Below are 15,227 nucleotides of genomic sequence, written 5' to 3' on the forward strand. Positions count from 1 at the left end.
TAAACGTGAAAAAGTTTAATGCCTGGTTAGATTTTCAGTCTTGTTTACTTATTAATTAATAAGATATTTCCTGATTTAAATCATATTTTGGCTACTTTTAGTCTGTATTTTATTTTGGTTAAGTTATTGTTAACCATTTTGGCCCCAAATCCTAACTCAAAGTGTATTCACCACCATTCTTCTTCCGTAACAAAAACAGGAACAATGTTAAAAGTATTTTTTGCAGTGCATAGCCATTTATTAATGTTTAAGAGTACGGACAAAGCTGTACAAAAACCACAGCAGAAAGGCAGTTTTTTGCATGAAGACAAATTAAAACAAGTTGCATTACAAAAGTCACTAGTTAAACTTAAAGAACCCTTTTATTTTTTTAGTTAACAGATTGCAAGATGAAAGTCATTTCGGATTTTGGACTGTTGGATCAATATCAACTCTTGGTCCTTATTATACCAGATGATTTGGGAATTCTGAGCTACAGTGAAGTTAAATACTGTAACCACCATAAAGGACCATATCACTGTTTTTACAAACAATATCCCCTTAACAACAACAACGTATGCTTTATATTACAGATAACCCTTTTGCAAATGTTGCTGCTGTTTTTCTTTACAATTCCTACCTTCCATGAAGTAAGTCACTGGTTTCCATTTTGTTCGTGCAGTATTTAAATCAATTCTCTTGAAACTTGGTACAGGTGTGTTATCTATCCATCACAGTGAACATCAAGTCTAGATATATTTTTGTTGACGTTCTAGTATTTGTTGTGTGGTTATGCCGTTTAAGTGCAGATTTGAGTGAAATGTCTCGTTAAAGTAATTTGACTTTGACTTTTCAGACTGTAATGGAAATGAATGGAAATCAATGAATGTAGTAACAGTATGTTTAATGACCGGATTACTAGCAAAAGGTGTAACACAAGCCAAATTGTCGGTGTGGTATTTTTTAAAACAGTTTGTGCACTGGGAAGGGTATACATTAGAGCCTGACTGATACCGGATTTTTGAGGCCCATATAGATATATCTTTATTGATATATTTGTTTTGGGTTTTTTTTAACATAAACTAGAGCCAAAATGATTAGTTAATCGATCAACAGAAAAATAATGAATAATTATATTTTTAAATCGCTTAATCGTTACAAGGAGGGGGGTAATTTGATCTCTGCTGGAAAAACTATGCAATGATTTTTTTAATGACCACAAACATATCTTTGGCATTTCTGTAGTGTTGAGTTAGCCGACTTTTACACCTTACACCGTTATCAGATATTATAAAAATCCATTCATATATCAGTTGGGCTCTAGTTTGCATGCCAGACATTGTGTATTAGTTGTGAGATTGAGATGGTTTGACTGATGTAAGACTATAGACAAAGGAGGCCACCGATGAGTGAGCTCTACATTCACACAACCTTCACTGCACATGCTCAGACTGCCACGTCTAACACCGGCTTATGCACAGGTCCGACTGGCAATTATCATGGCATTGACACTCCAGTGCAGCACAGACAGGGCCACCCGACATGTCACTGAACATCTCTCAAATACACCCCACGCTCCATGTAATGCACTGAAACACAAACCTGGTTAGAAGTGCAAAACATGGTCCATTGAGACATTTAAGATGATTTCTTTTTAAACAGGCGTACACAAGCAACAACAATTCCATAGGAATCTAAGATGATTTTAAAACATCTGTCCACCCCACTTTGTCCATTTGTACAAACTCTTCACTTCCCAGCACCACAAACAGGGTGAGGGGATGAAGAGCTGCTCATCTTAATGATATTCATGATTTCAGCATATATCTATATAAAAAAAAAAAAATCCCAGTTGGAGTGGAAAACCCACAGCTCTGGAAGTTGATGGTGAGTTAGTTCTTAGACGTTTGTGTGGATTCAAGAAACTCCTTTGCTGCAGAAGACAGATTTTGCACAAGTTGTCTGACCACGCCCTCCTGCTCCTTGGCCCAGGATAAGCTGTCATCCACGAAGATGTTGACCGGCACACACACGGTTTCCTTCTGCAGGTCGGTCAGGCGGCAGGTGGCAGCGACGCCGGCCAATCCTAGTAGTAGCAGGAGGAGGAGCTTGAACATCAGGCCAATGAGAGAACGTTGAGGTTTAGGCGCCAATTCCACAACAACCTTTTTATCTGCTGAAATGAAGCAAGAATGGGTGGTGTTAGAACAACTCCTAAAACAACTAAGAAAAGAACTATGCTAACTCTGCACTACCAAATAATCAACTACATTAATTAACACAAAAAAAGACCTGGGATCAAGGACCAACCATATCAGTGCAAGAAATAACAAAATTATCATTGTGTTTCTCACAAAATGCATCTTTGCTTACCTATTGTTTTTTAGGTTTGATTTTTCAACAACTACCTCACGACATTTTTTCAACATACTATAGGACTTTTTTATTAATTTTTTTGTGACTTTTTTCAACATACTATACTACGACCTTTTTCGACATATTATACTATGACTTTTTTCCCGACAATCTATACTTTGACTTTTTTCAACATACCATGACTTTTTAATGACTTTTTTCAACATACTATGCTATGACTTTTTTTTCGACATACAATACTATGACCTTTTTGACTTTTTCAAAACACTACAATATGACCTTTTTTCGACGTAATATATACAATGACTTTTTCATTACTTTTTGGACATACTATACTATGACTTTTTTTGAACTCACTATACTATGACCTTTTTATGACTTTTTCAACATACTATGACGTTTTTTAGACATACAATAATAAGACCTTTTTTTTTTTCAACGTACTGACTTTTTCATGACTTTTTTTTAGACACACTATACTATGACTTTTTATGGGTTTTTTCAACATACTATACTAAGTTTTTCGACATTACGTTTTGTTACATAATATACTAGGACTTTTTTTTGACATACTATACTATGACCTATTTATTACTTCTTTTTTTTTAAATACTATACTATGACTTTTTTGTGACTTCTTTCGACATACTATAATATGACCTTTTAAAACATACTAACTATTTTCAACATACTACACTATGACTTTTTTTAATCTACTATAATATTTTTTCGAAATTTTATACTATGACTCTCTTCGATATACTTACTATACTATGACTTTTTTCGACACAATACTATGGCTTTTTTCAATATACTATGACCTTCTTATGACTTTTTTCAACACTATACTAGGACTTTTTCATGACTTTTTTCAACATACTATACTATGATCTTTTTATGACTTTTTTCAACACTATACTAGGACTTTTTCATGACTTTTTTCAACATACTATACTATGACCTTTTTATTACTTTTTTCGACATACTTTACATGACTTTTTCGTGACTTCTTTCGACATATGACATTTTAATGACTTATTTCAACATACTATAATATGACATTTTATCAATTTTTTTTTGAAATATTATACTATGACTTTTTTCATGACATTTTATACTATGACAGATTTTTTTCGACATACTACACTTTTACATTTATATGACTTCCATTACTTTTTTCAACATACTATAGTATGACTTTTGAATTACTTATTCTTTGACATACTACTTTTTTGACATAAACTACAACATGACCTTTTTTTCCCACGTACTTACAATTACTTTTTTATGAATAAAAGTATGTAAAAATCCAAAATCCAAAAAGAATCACACAGTATGTTAAAAAAGTCCTAAAAAGGTCATAGAATATTATGTAAAAAAAAGTCATAGTATAATGCGTCTAAAACAAGTAATAAAAAGTCATATAGTATGTCGAAAAAAGATATAAAGTCATAGCATATAGTACGTCGGAAAAAAAAAAATCACAAAAGGTCATAGTATAGCATGTTGAAAAAAATCATAAAAAAGTCATAGAATAGTATGTCATAAAAAGTTATAAAAAGTCACAGTATAGTATGTTGAAAAAAATCTACGGCTGTCAAACGATTACATTTTCTTAATCGCGATTAACTGTTGAATTTCTATAGTTCACATAAATCGCATGTTTTATCACATGATTAAAATTCTATTATTTTACATTTCAGTTTTTAAGTACATATTAACAATGGAAAGCAATTCTTACCAGAGTATCTTGATTGGGAATCAAATGAATACAAAGAAAGTGACTTTATGAACTTGATTTTATGATTTGTATTTGTTTATTATTTATTTAATCTAGTCACACATTTGAATGTAGAGTCAATATTAGGACTGGGTATTGTTTGGTTTGGATACCGGTGCTAAAGCGGTACTTTTAAAATGGTACCGGTGCCTTAACGGTGCCTGAAACGATTCTTTTTAAGAAAGTTAAAAAAAGAAGGGTACTAAACAGGTGGCGACATTAAAGAACAGCTTGTTTATTGCTAAGGCCATATCGTCAAAATTAAATGTTTAATAATAATGTAATCACTATAACAATAACTTATTTCACTAGTAAATAGCTGTTGAATGACAAAACAACCACCAGATAGGAAAAGGACATTTAACAACAACTTTGAATGCATCACAAAGCTGTAAATTACCAGTTTCATTGAACGCACCGCAGACTGTTACAATCCTCTACAGTGAAATACAGTTACACTTTACACCGTTTAGCGTTAGCTGTCAGTATTGTAACCGTGATTAATCCAGCTACTAGCTAGCAGTAGGCTAACATTAGCTGCTGTCGAATGTAGTGTTAACTAGCGTCACATGCAGCAATGTTTCTGTTGCCTGTAACGTCTGTTTCAGAGCATCAGAGAGAAGCGCAGACATATCAGTGGCACCAGAATGAGGCACCGAAATCCGCGTTGCTATGCCTGCAGCAGCAGGATGTGTTACTAGGAAGTACGGCAAAATAGTAGCCTGTTAGGCACGACTCAAAGCCGAGTGAAGTGAAAATAAATTAATAAATGGCGGCATGCGATTAAAAAAATGTTTACGCATTATGCTCGGCCCTTAATCGCATCGCGATTAACGTGTTAATGCTGACAGCCCTAAAAAAATAAAATAAAAAAATCACAAAAACTCATAGTATAGCATGTGGAAAAAAGTCATAATATGTTGAAAAAAAGTCATGAAGTCATAGTATTGTATGTCAGAAAAAAAGGCATAAAAAGAAATAGTATAGTATGTAAAAAAAGTCTTAGTATAACATGTCGAAAAAAGTCACAGTATTGTATAGTATGTCGGGAAAAAAAAGTCATACAAGTCATTAAAGTCATAGTATAGCATGTCGGAAAAAAGTAATAAAAAGTCACGGTATAGTATTTCGAGAAAAGTCATAGTATAGTATGTCGACAAAAGTAAAAAAAAGTCATAGTATGTCGAAAAAAATCACAAAAATGTTATAGTATGTCGAAAAAAACAAAAAAGTCATAGTATAACATGTGGAAAAAAGGTATAAAATGTCATAGTACAGTATATTGAAAAAAAGTCATGAAGCCATAGTATTGTATGTCGAAAAAAAAAAGGCATAAAAAGAAATAGTATAGCATGTAAAAAAAAGTTGTAAAAGTCATAGTATAGTATGTTGTAAAAAAGTCATATTATAGCATGTCGAAAAAAAATCAAAAAAAATGTCACAGTTTAGCATGTCGAAAAAAAGTCATGCATGTTGAGAAAAAAAAAAAAAGAATCACGAAAGTAGTCATAGTATATAGTATGTTGAAAAAAAAGATCATATTATAGTATTACACAAGAATCATTGGTTCCATCCTACCCTCCATTCATTACTTATACATATCCAGAGTCAGGAAATGGGCAGGAAACATCACTGCAGACCATCACACCCTGGACAAAACCTGTTCCAATTTCTCCCCTTTGGAAGGCGCTACAGAAGACTACACCACAACAACCAGACGCAAGAACTTCTTCTTCGGAAAGTTGTCCCTATGACGACGTAGTGGCAGGATCAATCACATTGCAATGACGCTGTAACAATAACCATCCACTGTACCTGTAAATCTTATGTAATTTCATTTTTTTTAACATGTACACCTCACCGCCAAATATGAATAAATGGGCACTGTGTATACTGTCATATCTAACTTACTCATCATGTATATAAAGCAACAGTTTACCTTAAATCATTGCATATTTATTCCAGCAACCTTTGTACTCTACACCATTCATAGCATAGTGTGTAATAAAAACACTATAAAAAGTCATAGTATGTCATAAAAAAGTCATAGGATGTTGGAACAAAATCATAAATAAGTCATAGTATGTCGAAAAAAGTCAAAAGCAATAGTATAGTATGTCAATAAAAGTCATATGTCGTTATTGTATGTCATAAAAAGTCAGTAAAGTAACAAAAAAAAAGTCATAGCATAGTATGTCAAAAAAAGTAATAAAGTCATAGTATAGTAGGTCAAAAAAGGCATAGTATAAAAAAATCATAAAGAAGTATAGTATCATAAAAAGTCATGAAAAGTAATAGTACAGTATGTCAAAAAAAGTCATAAAAAGTATAGTAGGAAGTAAAAATGACATAAAAAGTAATGTATGTCATAAAGTCATGAAAACATAGTATAGCATGTCTAAAAAAAAATTGTCAGTACAGTATGACATAAAAAGTCAAAAAAGTCATATAGTAAAAAACATAGTGAAAAAACTGATTAAAAACTAATAGTATAATATGACATAAAGGGTCTTAAAAAACCACAGTGTAGTGTGTCAAGAAATCTGAGTATAGAATATCTAAAAAAGTCACAGTATAGTATGTCGAAAAAATTATTAAAAAGGTCATAGTTTAGTATGTCGAAAAAAAGACATAGTATAGTATGTCAAAGAACATTAAAAGTTATTGCATAGCATTTCAAAAAAGTCATGGTATAGTATGTCGAAAAACGTCATAAGCCGTAAAAAGTCATAGTATAGTATGTCGAAAAAAACATCACAAAAAGTCATAGTAAAGTGTGTCGAAAAAGTCACAGTATAGTGTGTCCAAAAAACTCATAAAAAGTAATTGTATAGTATGTAGATTAAAGTCACAAAAAGTCTTAGTATAGTATTTCAAAACATGTCATGAGTCGTAAAAAGTCATAGTTTAGTAGGTCATAAAAATAACAAAAGTCATTAGTATGTGAAAAAAAAGTCATAGTATTCTGTACAAGTTATAAAAACGTCATAATAAGTCGTAAAAAGTGACAGTATAGTATTTCAAAAAAAATCCTAAAAGTCATAGTATAGTATGTGGAAAAAAAAAAAAAAAATCATACAGCAGTTTGTCATAAAGCAGCATAAAAAGTCATAGTATGTATGTAGTATATAGTATGTGGAAAAAAGGCAAAACGTCATCGTATAGTCAATCATAAAAAAGTATATAAAATTAGAGATGCACCGATTACAATTTTTAGGCCGATTCCGATTTCCGATTTTTCATTGAGTTAGACCAGCCGATACCAATTTTAGTCGATTCCGATTTCATTTTTTCTAACCACTTTACAGCACACACAAATACTTATTTTTTTTAATCTTTTCTTTAATAGAAAATGTTACATTTTGCATAGATAATCGATCACTATAAAATAGAACTATATAAATGACTCCTGGTGTGGGAAATTCACACACATCTAAAGTGCAATGTTAGAACCATTTCCTTCTTTTCACATCCAATATCCAACAATTTTTTTTTATATATTTAGCAAACTAAACGTCTGTATGTATAAAAACAGGGGAAATAAAATGGCAATAAAATAATATAGAAATTACAAATAAAAATAAAATAAATATAGCCTTGCAGTATAAAAATATTTCTCAAAACACACACACAGGCCTGTTTGAACGTCAACAGTAACGTTACCTGAAAACAGCGTGTAGTTCCTTTTTTTAGCAAGTTTGCTTTGTGTCATTGTGCATAAACATTAACACTACCGTTGCTGTCAACAGGCTTATCTGCTAACATTAGCTACCGGTGGTTACCTCGGAACAATCCAGCAAATAGACGGCACCCTAGTGTGCCGTTACCTGAAACAGATGATATAACGCCACCGCTCATTTTACACACAGTTTAGCAACAAAACTAAACGCTGAGGGAAGATTACTACGTGTTTAATGTTGCTGTTGAGCGGTATGCATCCCCACTAACCTGGAAAGCGTTTTAAACAGTAACGTTAATACAGCGTGTCGGAGGAATACAGCGTCTCTTTTGTTTTTGTTTAATACAGCGTCTCCTAAGGCCAGCGGGGCGTCAGAGGCAAAGGGACCACAGCGTTCGCTAACGTTAGCTTCTTGTCTCATCTGGGGTCTGATAAACAGTAAATTCATCAAAGTCAGTGTGCCCAACGCTATTTTCCTATAAACTGTAGCTGTCATATTTCACGGGACCCGCGTGAGTGCGGTTTTCATGTTCCAGTTGTTCAGCCTCAGAGGGGAGAGAGAGAGCGGCTGACTGTTCGCCTGAGATCAGTAGAGCAGACGGCTCTGCAGAGCCGTGTATCATTACGACTTCATGACATTTCATAAACAGCTGATGGAGCGCAGTGGGCCGCTGCTACATGCATATAGCGGAAACCCTGCATGTGCACGTGTGGTGCTGATGTTGTGCGATGTAAATCATGCGGCGCCCAAGTGAATTTGACCGGCATAAAAGCAGCATATGTCAGACTGACCGGCAGGTCGCCGGTGATGGCCGATGACGTGAAAATCGGCCAAATTTCGGTCACCAGCCGGTCAATCGGTGTATCTCCATATAAAATAGTGTAGTTTTACATAAAAGGTCATAAAAAAGTCACAGTATATAGTATGTTGTAAAAAAGTCAAAGTATAGTATGTCAAAAAATCATAAAAAGTCCTTCTATAGTATGTCGAAAAAAGCTGGAACAAAGTCATAGTACGTCATAAAATTGTCATTGTATGTCAAAAAAGTGTTTTTTTTTAAAAAGTCATAGAATAGTATGTCAGAAAAATGACAAAAAGTCATTGCATAATGTCAGAAAAACTTATAGTATAGTATGTCGTAACAATTACATAAAAGGTCATAATATAGTATGTCATTTAAATGTCATAGTATAGTATATCATAAAAAGTCATAGTATATGTGAAAAAACATAAAAAGTCATAAAAAATAGTATGTCGTACAGTAGTATAGTATTTCGCAGCGGTATGAACGCTGCTGCTAAAATTGTACAGGATCATTAATATCCTCTGCTACTTCTACATTAAATATCTCAAAAAGCCTCTCATTGACTAAATTAGTTGTCAGTGGAAGTTTAACTTGGTAAAAGAAAAACATGAAATATCCCTTTTAGAGGTGCATCATCCAGACCTGCTGCCTGTCCGTTCTTTTTCTTCTTTTCCTCGCTCTTCTTCTTCTGTTGTTCCCGTGCAGCTACGGCCGCCATCTGAGCGTTGTACTCTCTCCTCCTCTTCTCCTTCTCCTCCGCCTTCTCCTGTTTACGAGCCTCCTTGTCTCTGGCCTCCCGCTCCCTCTGCTTCACCTCCCTCTTCCTCTCCAGCTCTGATAAAGAAGGGAAGAAAAATGTGTTTTGAGGAGATGTAGACGGACAGATCAGCGTCACATTTGTTCATAACATAAAATGAGCATAACTGTCAGTTTTTTTTCTTATTTCCTACCACGAATAATCACAACCTCTTTACCTACAGTTAAATGCTGCTTACAAGTTAATTTAGTATTTACAACCTAATAATGTCATATATAATAATATATCTGTCATAGAAATTGAACAATTGATGTATTGATACTTTTAGTTAAGTAGAGGATCTGGGTACTTCTTCCAGCACTTTGATATGATACTTGAGTTTCAGCTATTTTGTTATTTAAATCAGGAACTATCTGACCAAAGAGTAAGAAAGCAAAACTACAAATCTGACCAGACATTCAATGCCAGTTTTCAGTACTGTACCAAAAAAGATTTCCTGATACCTTTTTCCCTCAAAAGGCGTTTCTCTCGTGCACGATCAACCTCATCCTGAAGACCATTCATGTGCTCCAGAACCTGGAAGAAAATGTCCTTTAGTTTTAGATACAGAGGGCTGCTTAGTTGATCTTTTGTCAATCTTTCTCTCTCACCTTGGAAGCACACTGTTTGCACTGCTTCTCATCCAGACAGTCTCCTGCTGCCTTGGCCAGGCCAGCCTCCAGCGGGTTATCCTTCAGATCCAACCACTTCAGACTCTGAGAACAAACACACACAGACTGAGTTAAATAAATATGGTCAGAGATCAAAACAAAGCCAGAGTCTGCACCCATATTAATTTCTTACAACAGACACAAGTGCAGAGTACTTAAATATCGGTGAAGGTTAGCACTTGCAGAGAGTTTGATGAGAAGATTGATACCACTCTCATGTCTGTATGCTAAATATGAAACTACAGCTAGCTGCCGGGTTAGCATAGCTTAGCATAAAGACTGTAAACAGCTAGCAAAATCCTGTCCAAAAGTAAAAACTCACAAATTAGCAGGTTTTTGTACAGATGAAACAAATAACTAGTGAGCTTTAGAGGTGCTGGTAGGCAGATATTTTACCTTTAGACAGAGCGAGGCTAGCTGTTTCCCCCTGCTTCCAGTCTTTATGCTAAGCTAAGATAAACTAATTAGTTGCAGGTGTTAGCTTAAAATTTAACACAGTTGTATCAATCTTCTCATCAAACTCTCTGGAAGAAAGTCAATAAGTGTATAGAAATGAAACCCACCCTGAGCTGAGAGAAGCTGACAGGCAGGACAGTCAGTTTGTTGTTGTACAGGTCCAGATGTTGAAGGTTGACCAGGTTACCCACGTCTTCTGGCAGACAGGTCAGCTGGTTTTTACTCAGATCCACCTTTACTAGGTGGGTAAGGTTGCAGAACTCTGGCTACAAGAAGTAACCAAAGCCAAAGAAATAAAAACTCAAGTCCTAATATTCATACTTTGTTAGTGACAACGTTGAAAAATCTGCAGGTAAAGATTAAGGTTAGCAAGCTAAGTGCTCTAAGGAAGGTTAAGAACCAAATAAATAGAGGGTATTAGTATCACCCTGTAATCCCAGAGTTTGCTGAGGTAAGAAGATGTCAGAGACTGATTCCTCTGTTAACCCTTACCTTATTTAAGCTAAACCCCCTTACTTTAGTGTTATAAATGAAGGAATAGAGAACACACACACACATTCATTTTGCAATAATTGAGACCATATTTAACAACCTGTGAATTTGTAACAACAACAACAACAACAAAAAAGCCAGGAAGACAAAACGTACACTAACTGACTCATTTAAAACTGCCTCTATCCCTTATCCCTTAAACAAATCAATTTATTAAGTGCCATCATGATTTGGCACGTTAATTTATCCTTTAAAAATCCAAATAGAAAACCTTAGGCTACTTCTTTAAGTTGTGAAATTTTGATTTGAAATAAAACATATTTTTAAAATTGAAATAAAAAAATACATTTAAGGCAGTAGTTCCCAATCTAGGGTCCACTGGGTCACAAGATACATATAAAGGGGTTACGAAATAATTAAAAGGGATTAAAAAAAGAAAGTTGAGGATTTATGCCTGTATAGTTTGATCTCCTCTGGCCTCTAAAGATCCTTAAAATTAAACAATCAGAAAGGATAATATCACTCGATGGTTGAACTGCTTACAACTCATGTCCACCCTGAGTACATGTATGTGTATATGTATATACTTCTTATATACAAAGTTAGATTTGTAAATAGTAGTCCAATGTTTTATAGCGGAATGTCTACTTTGACAGCAACAAAAAGCCGGATTCACATTTACTTGTTTTAGTGTAGAAGGAATGTATTTTGTACTTACAGGAAGGGAGGTAATGTTGTTGCAAGACAAGTCCACCACAGTTGCTTTGGTGAATAAAGCCTGTTGGTATAAACCATAGCATGGGTCAATTTAATTTTAGCAGTAACTCTAGGCCTACATAATAACCATTTCAAACATGCAACTACAGCATGGGAGCCTTATGTTTAACGTTACAGCACATTCATATAATGCAATGAATGTTTAATTTATTCAACATTTTCATACACAAACAGAGACGATGAGCAACGCTAACTCACCAGCTCTCTGACTGGCACCTCGGTGAGGTTACACAGACTCAGGTCCACTTCATTACCACTGATTTTATCCTTCAGGTTCAACACTTTGCTGTTTTTACTCATTCTGGAGTCTGTGGTAAGGTCAGCAAGAATACACTGGAGCGTTATTGTGAAAAACAAACACTGACAGGAAGAGATTTTTGAACATTTTAACAGTTTGTAACGTTACTGAAGATACTTTTGACTAGCAGAGAGCAGGAAACCCCATCTATCGTTTTACACGGTTTGCTCACCTGTTATGAAAGCGGTGACAAAACTGTGTTGAAGTGGGACAAACGAATGAAATAAAATGAGTGGTCACAATTTCTAAATGTAAAGAAAGTTAGTTGAAAAGCTCAGCGACGTTAGAAGTCTGTGTTTTTGGCAGCACTGACTGCCTCAAATGAAAATCCACGTCACTGAATGAAAGACAGCGCGCCGCGGAGACGTTGAAGCGAACAGCGCCACCTGTAGCACCGGAGGACCCAACACACATCACAGGACTTAAAGAGGCCGTATTGTGCCTTTGGTTGTTGTTTTTTACAGTCTTTTGGAGTGTTATATACTTTTTGTGCAGGTAATGGATGGGTAATATAAATAGGATATTATTGAATGAATTAATTAATAATTAAATTTATTTTTTTATTTTTGGCATTGTGTATATTTTGGATTTTTACCTTATTTATAATTTGTAGTTGCACTAGCCTATATCTGTTTACACTCTTTCTGTTTTTTGCTGCTGCACAACAATTTCATGAAGTTCTATTAAATCCTATCTTTTTCTTTAAATATCTGATTGCATTTTAAGCCTCATTTTGAGATAGGTCTGGCAATGCGAGACTAGATTTAACTGTATTGTCATTGCACAGTACAGGTATTGAGACAACAAAATGCAGTTTAGCATCTAACTAAAAGTGCAAAAAGCAGTAAAGTATAAAGTAATATACAGATTAATGTACAAAATAAAATATGGACTAAAAGAATGTTGTATTTATAAGCATAATATGGAAGAAACAAATGAATAAAAATGATGTAATATGAAAATGGAATATACAGTAATGGGCATGAATAGCCTACACTAGATACTGTGTACAGTGTTATCAGTTTGAACAGTATTTACAGTGTGTAAGAACACACACAGATATATATATATATATATATATATATGTAATATATATATATATATATATATATATATATATATATATATAGTATATAAGCATAAAATATATAAAGTGCAGAATGTGATTACAGTTACAATAGTAAGAGATTATATAAACCTATGGAATAAACAGCTGAAGATATGATATGAATAGAGTGAATACGCTAAAGATCAAATGTGTATGATATAGACAGTAGTACAAATATGAAAACTCATTGTGGTGCCATCTTGACAGAATTGTCAAAAGTTAGGTTTGAAGTCAGCTCATGTCTTTTTATAAATGTAGAATGATAAAAAAAACAACAACAATTGAACAAAGAAAAGCAAATATTTGTTGAAAATGTCTATGAATAATTTGTTGTTAAACTAACTAAAATCTCAGTATTTGCAGTTCTATTTGTAATTGTTTTTCTTAAGGTGAAACTAATGTCTAACAAATTCAATTTGAAGAATTAAAGTGACCATCAGCATTCATAGAAACACACATACATCTTACTCTTCCATTATAATGTTTTTTCAAAGTATTTAGCGAAACAGACAATCCAACAATCATGCCCACTTCAAGCAACAACTCTCCGTGTTTGAACGTGTTAATGTAAGCTTTCGTTTAAACAAACGAGTGCACTGCCATGAACGCTTCTGAGACAAAATAGTCTCAAAGCTCCCCATTTGTACGATTCATCCCTTTAAAACCACAAAAAGAGATAGGCTTAAGGGCCTTCAGGGTCAGCTGAGGTTCTCCACTGATTTAAGGTGCACTCTCACCGCCCTCACACACACATACAAAGAAAAAACAGAGAGAATTGTTTTAGTTGTTATTGTTTATTACAGAGTCTGATAGCTATCGCTTCAGAACTGGTAAAGAAAGCACATATCAGGACTGTTCCATTATGAATATATAAAGCTGGGTAATGCAGCTATGAAAAAAAACCCACAGGTAACGATAACTGATATAATAACTGAACCCATGTAAAACACATTTAGCTTCAGAATATTATAGATGTGTTTCAAATTGTTAAAGAAACACTAGACCAGTTTTAAACATCAAAGTCACTACGCAGCCTTTTAAAAATGTTATAGATTTCTTCTTTGGCTCTGGAGAAGCCAAGTCATTTCTCAAATTACTACACATTTTTAAAAGAAAGCATGCGTTACAAACTAAGGGACCTGCTGCATTGATTTTTGGATATTAGTTTTAGTCATGTTAGCGCATTAGTTAAAAGGAATGTAATTTTGTGAAAAGAGCTTAGATAGGAATAGGAAGATAGGAACAAAACAAAGCTGTAAGAACATGTATGATACCAAATTCCATGCACTTGATTCCATATTTAGAATTGTACACACTTTAATATGTGTGTGATTTTGACCTGCATGCTTGATAACTAAAAGTGTATACTTCATTACATAACCAAGATTAGTGTATTAGAATATGACAAGACAACATGTGTGTTTGATATGAACCACTGTGTGTGAAACATGCAAATGGCAGCTGCAATACCACTGAAGGATTAAATACTACCTGAACAGCCAAGTACACCTTTGATCATTAGCTTTGCTCATGTAGAAGAAGGTTGTGGTTAGTGACACCAAAGTTGGGGGCAGAGACATTTTGTTCATCACAGCTTCACCTCTACCCAAATTAACCTGCAGCATGACTTGTTGTCAGTCATCTGAATTATTATCACTTGTTTTCTTACCAAATGAAAAACAAGCAGAGTAAAAACACACTGGCAGCTATGACATAGAAAATGAAGAATTGATTTTTTAGTCAACTTTAGCATGGGTGTCTTTATTTGTTCACATGACTGTATGTGTTACATTAGCATAGTCGTAATCCTGTTTTTACACTTTGCCACTACTCGTCTGATGCATGGTTCCATTTTAAAAAAGATAACAACTAAAAACAGACTGGTCACTGTGACATAGAAAATGAAGAAAACTTTGTTGATTGTTTTAGCCACTCTGGTCCAGTAGCCGGGCTTCCCGTCTTCCTTCCTGCTGTTGAGGATCAGAAGCAGTGTTTTCTCCATCTCCCTC

General features: G+C 34.2%; 1 protein-coding gene across 2 annotated transcripts; it reads right to left on the minus strand.

The window, feature by feature from the left end:
- Positions 1-214: 214 nt before the first annotated feature.
- On the minus strand, positions 215-12,455 carry lrrc59 (leucine rich repeat containing 59). 2 transcript variants are annotated; one of them, XM_078279020.1, is made up of 8 exons: positions 12,283-12,455; positions 12,011-12,120; positions 11,754-11,813; positions 10,651-10,809; positions 10,028-10,132; positions 9,881-9,953; positions 9,263-9,454; positions 215-2,152 (listed from the first exon to the last, which is right to left on the minus strand). In XM_078279020.1, the coding sequence occupies exons 2-8, from the start codon at positions 12,110-12,112 to the stop codon at positions 1,872-1,874; spliced, it is 972 nt and encodes a 323-aa protein (XP_078135146.1). In that variant the 5' UTR covers positions 12,113-12,120; positions 12,283-12,455; the 3' UTR covers positions 215-1,871. The 2 variants fall into 2 exon arrangements, with proteins under 2 accessions (XP_078135146.1, XP_078135144.1); XM_078279018.1 differs by having other exon boundaries at positions 215-2,155; positions 12,283-12,454.
- Positions 12,456-15,227: the final 2,772 nt, after the last annotated feature.

The sequence above is a fragment of the Sander vitreus genome, chromosome 21 (genome assembly GCF_031162955.1).
Source record: "Sander vitreus isolate 19-12246 chromosome 21, sanVit1, whole genome shotgun sequence".
Lineage (NCBI taxonomy): Eukaryota > Metazoa > Chordata > Actinopteri > Perciformes > Percidae > Sander > Sander vitreus.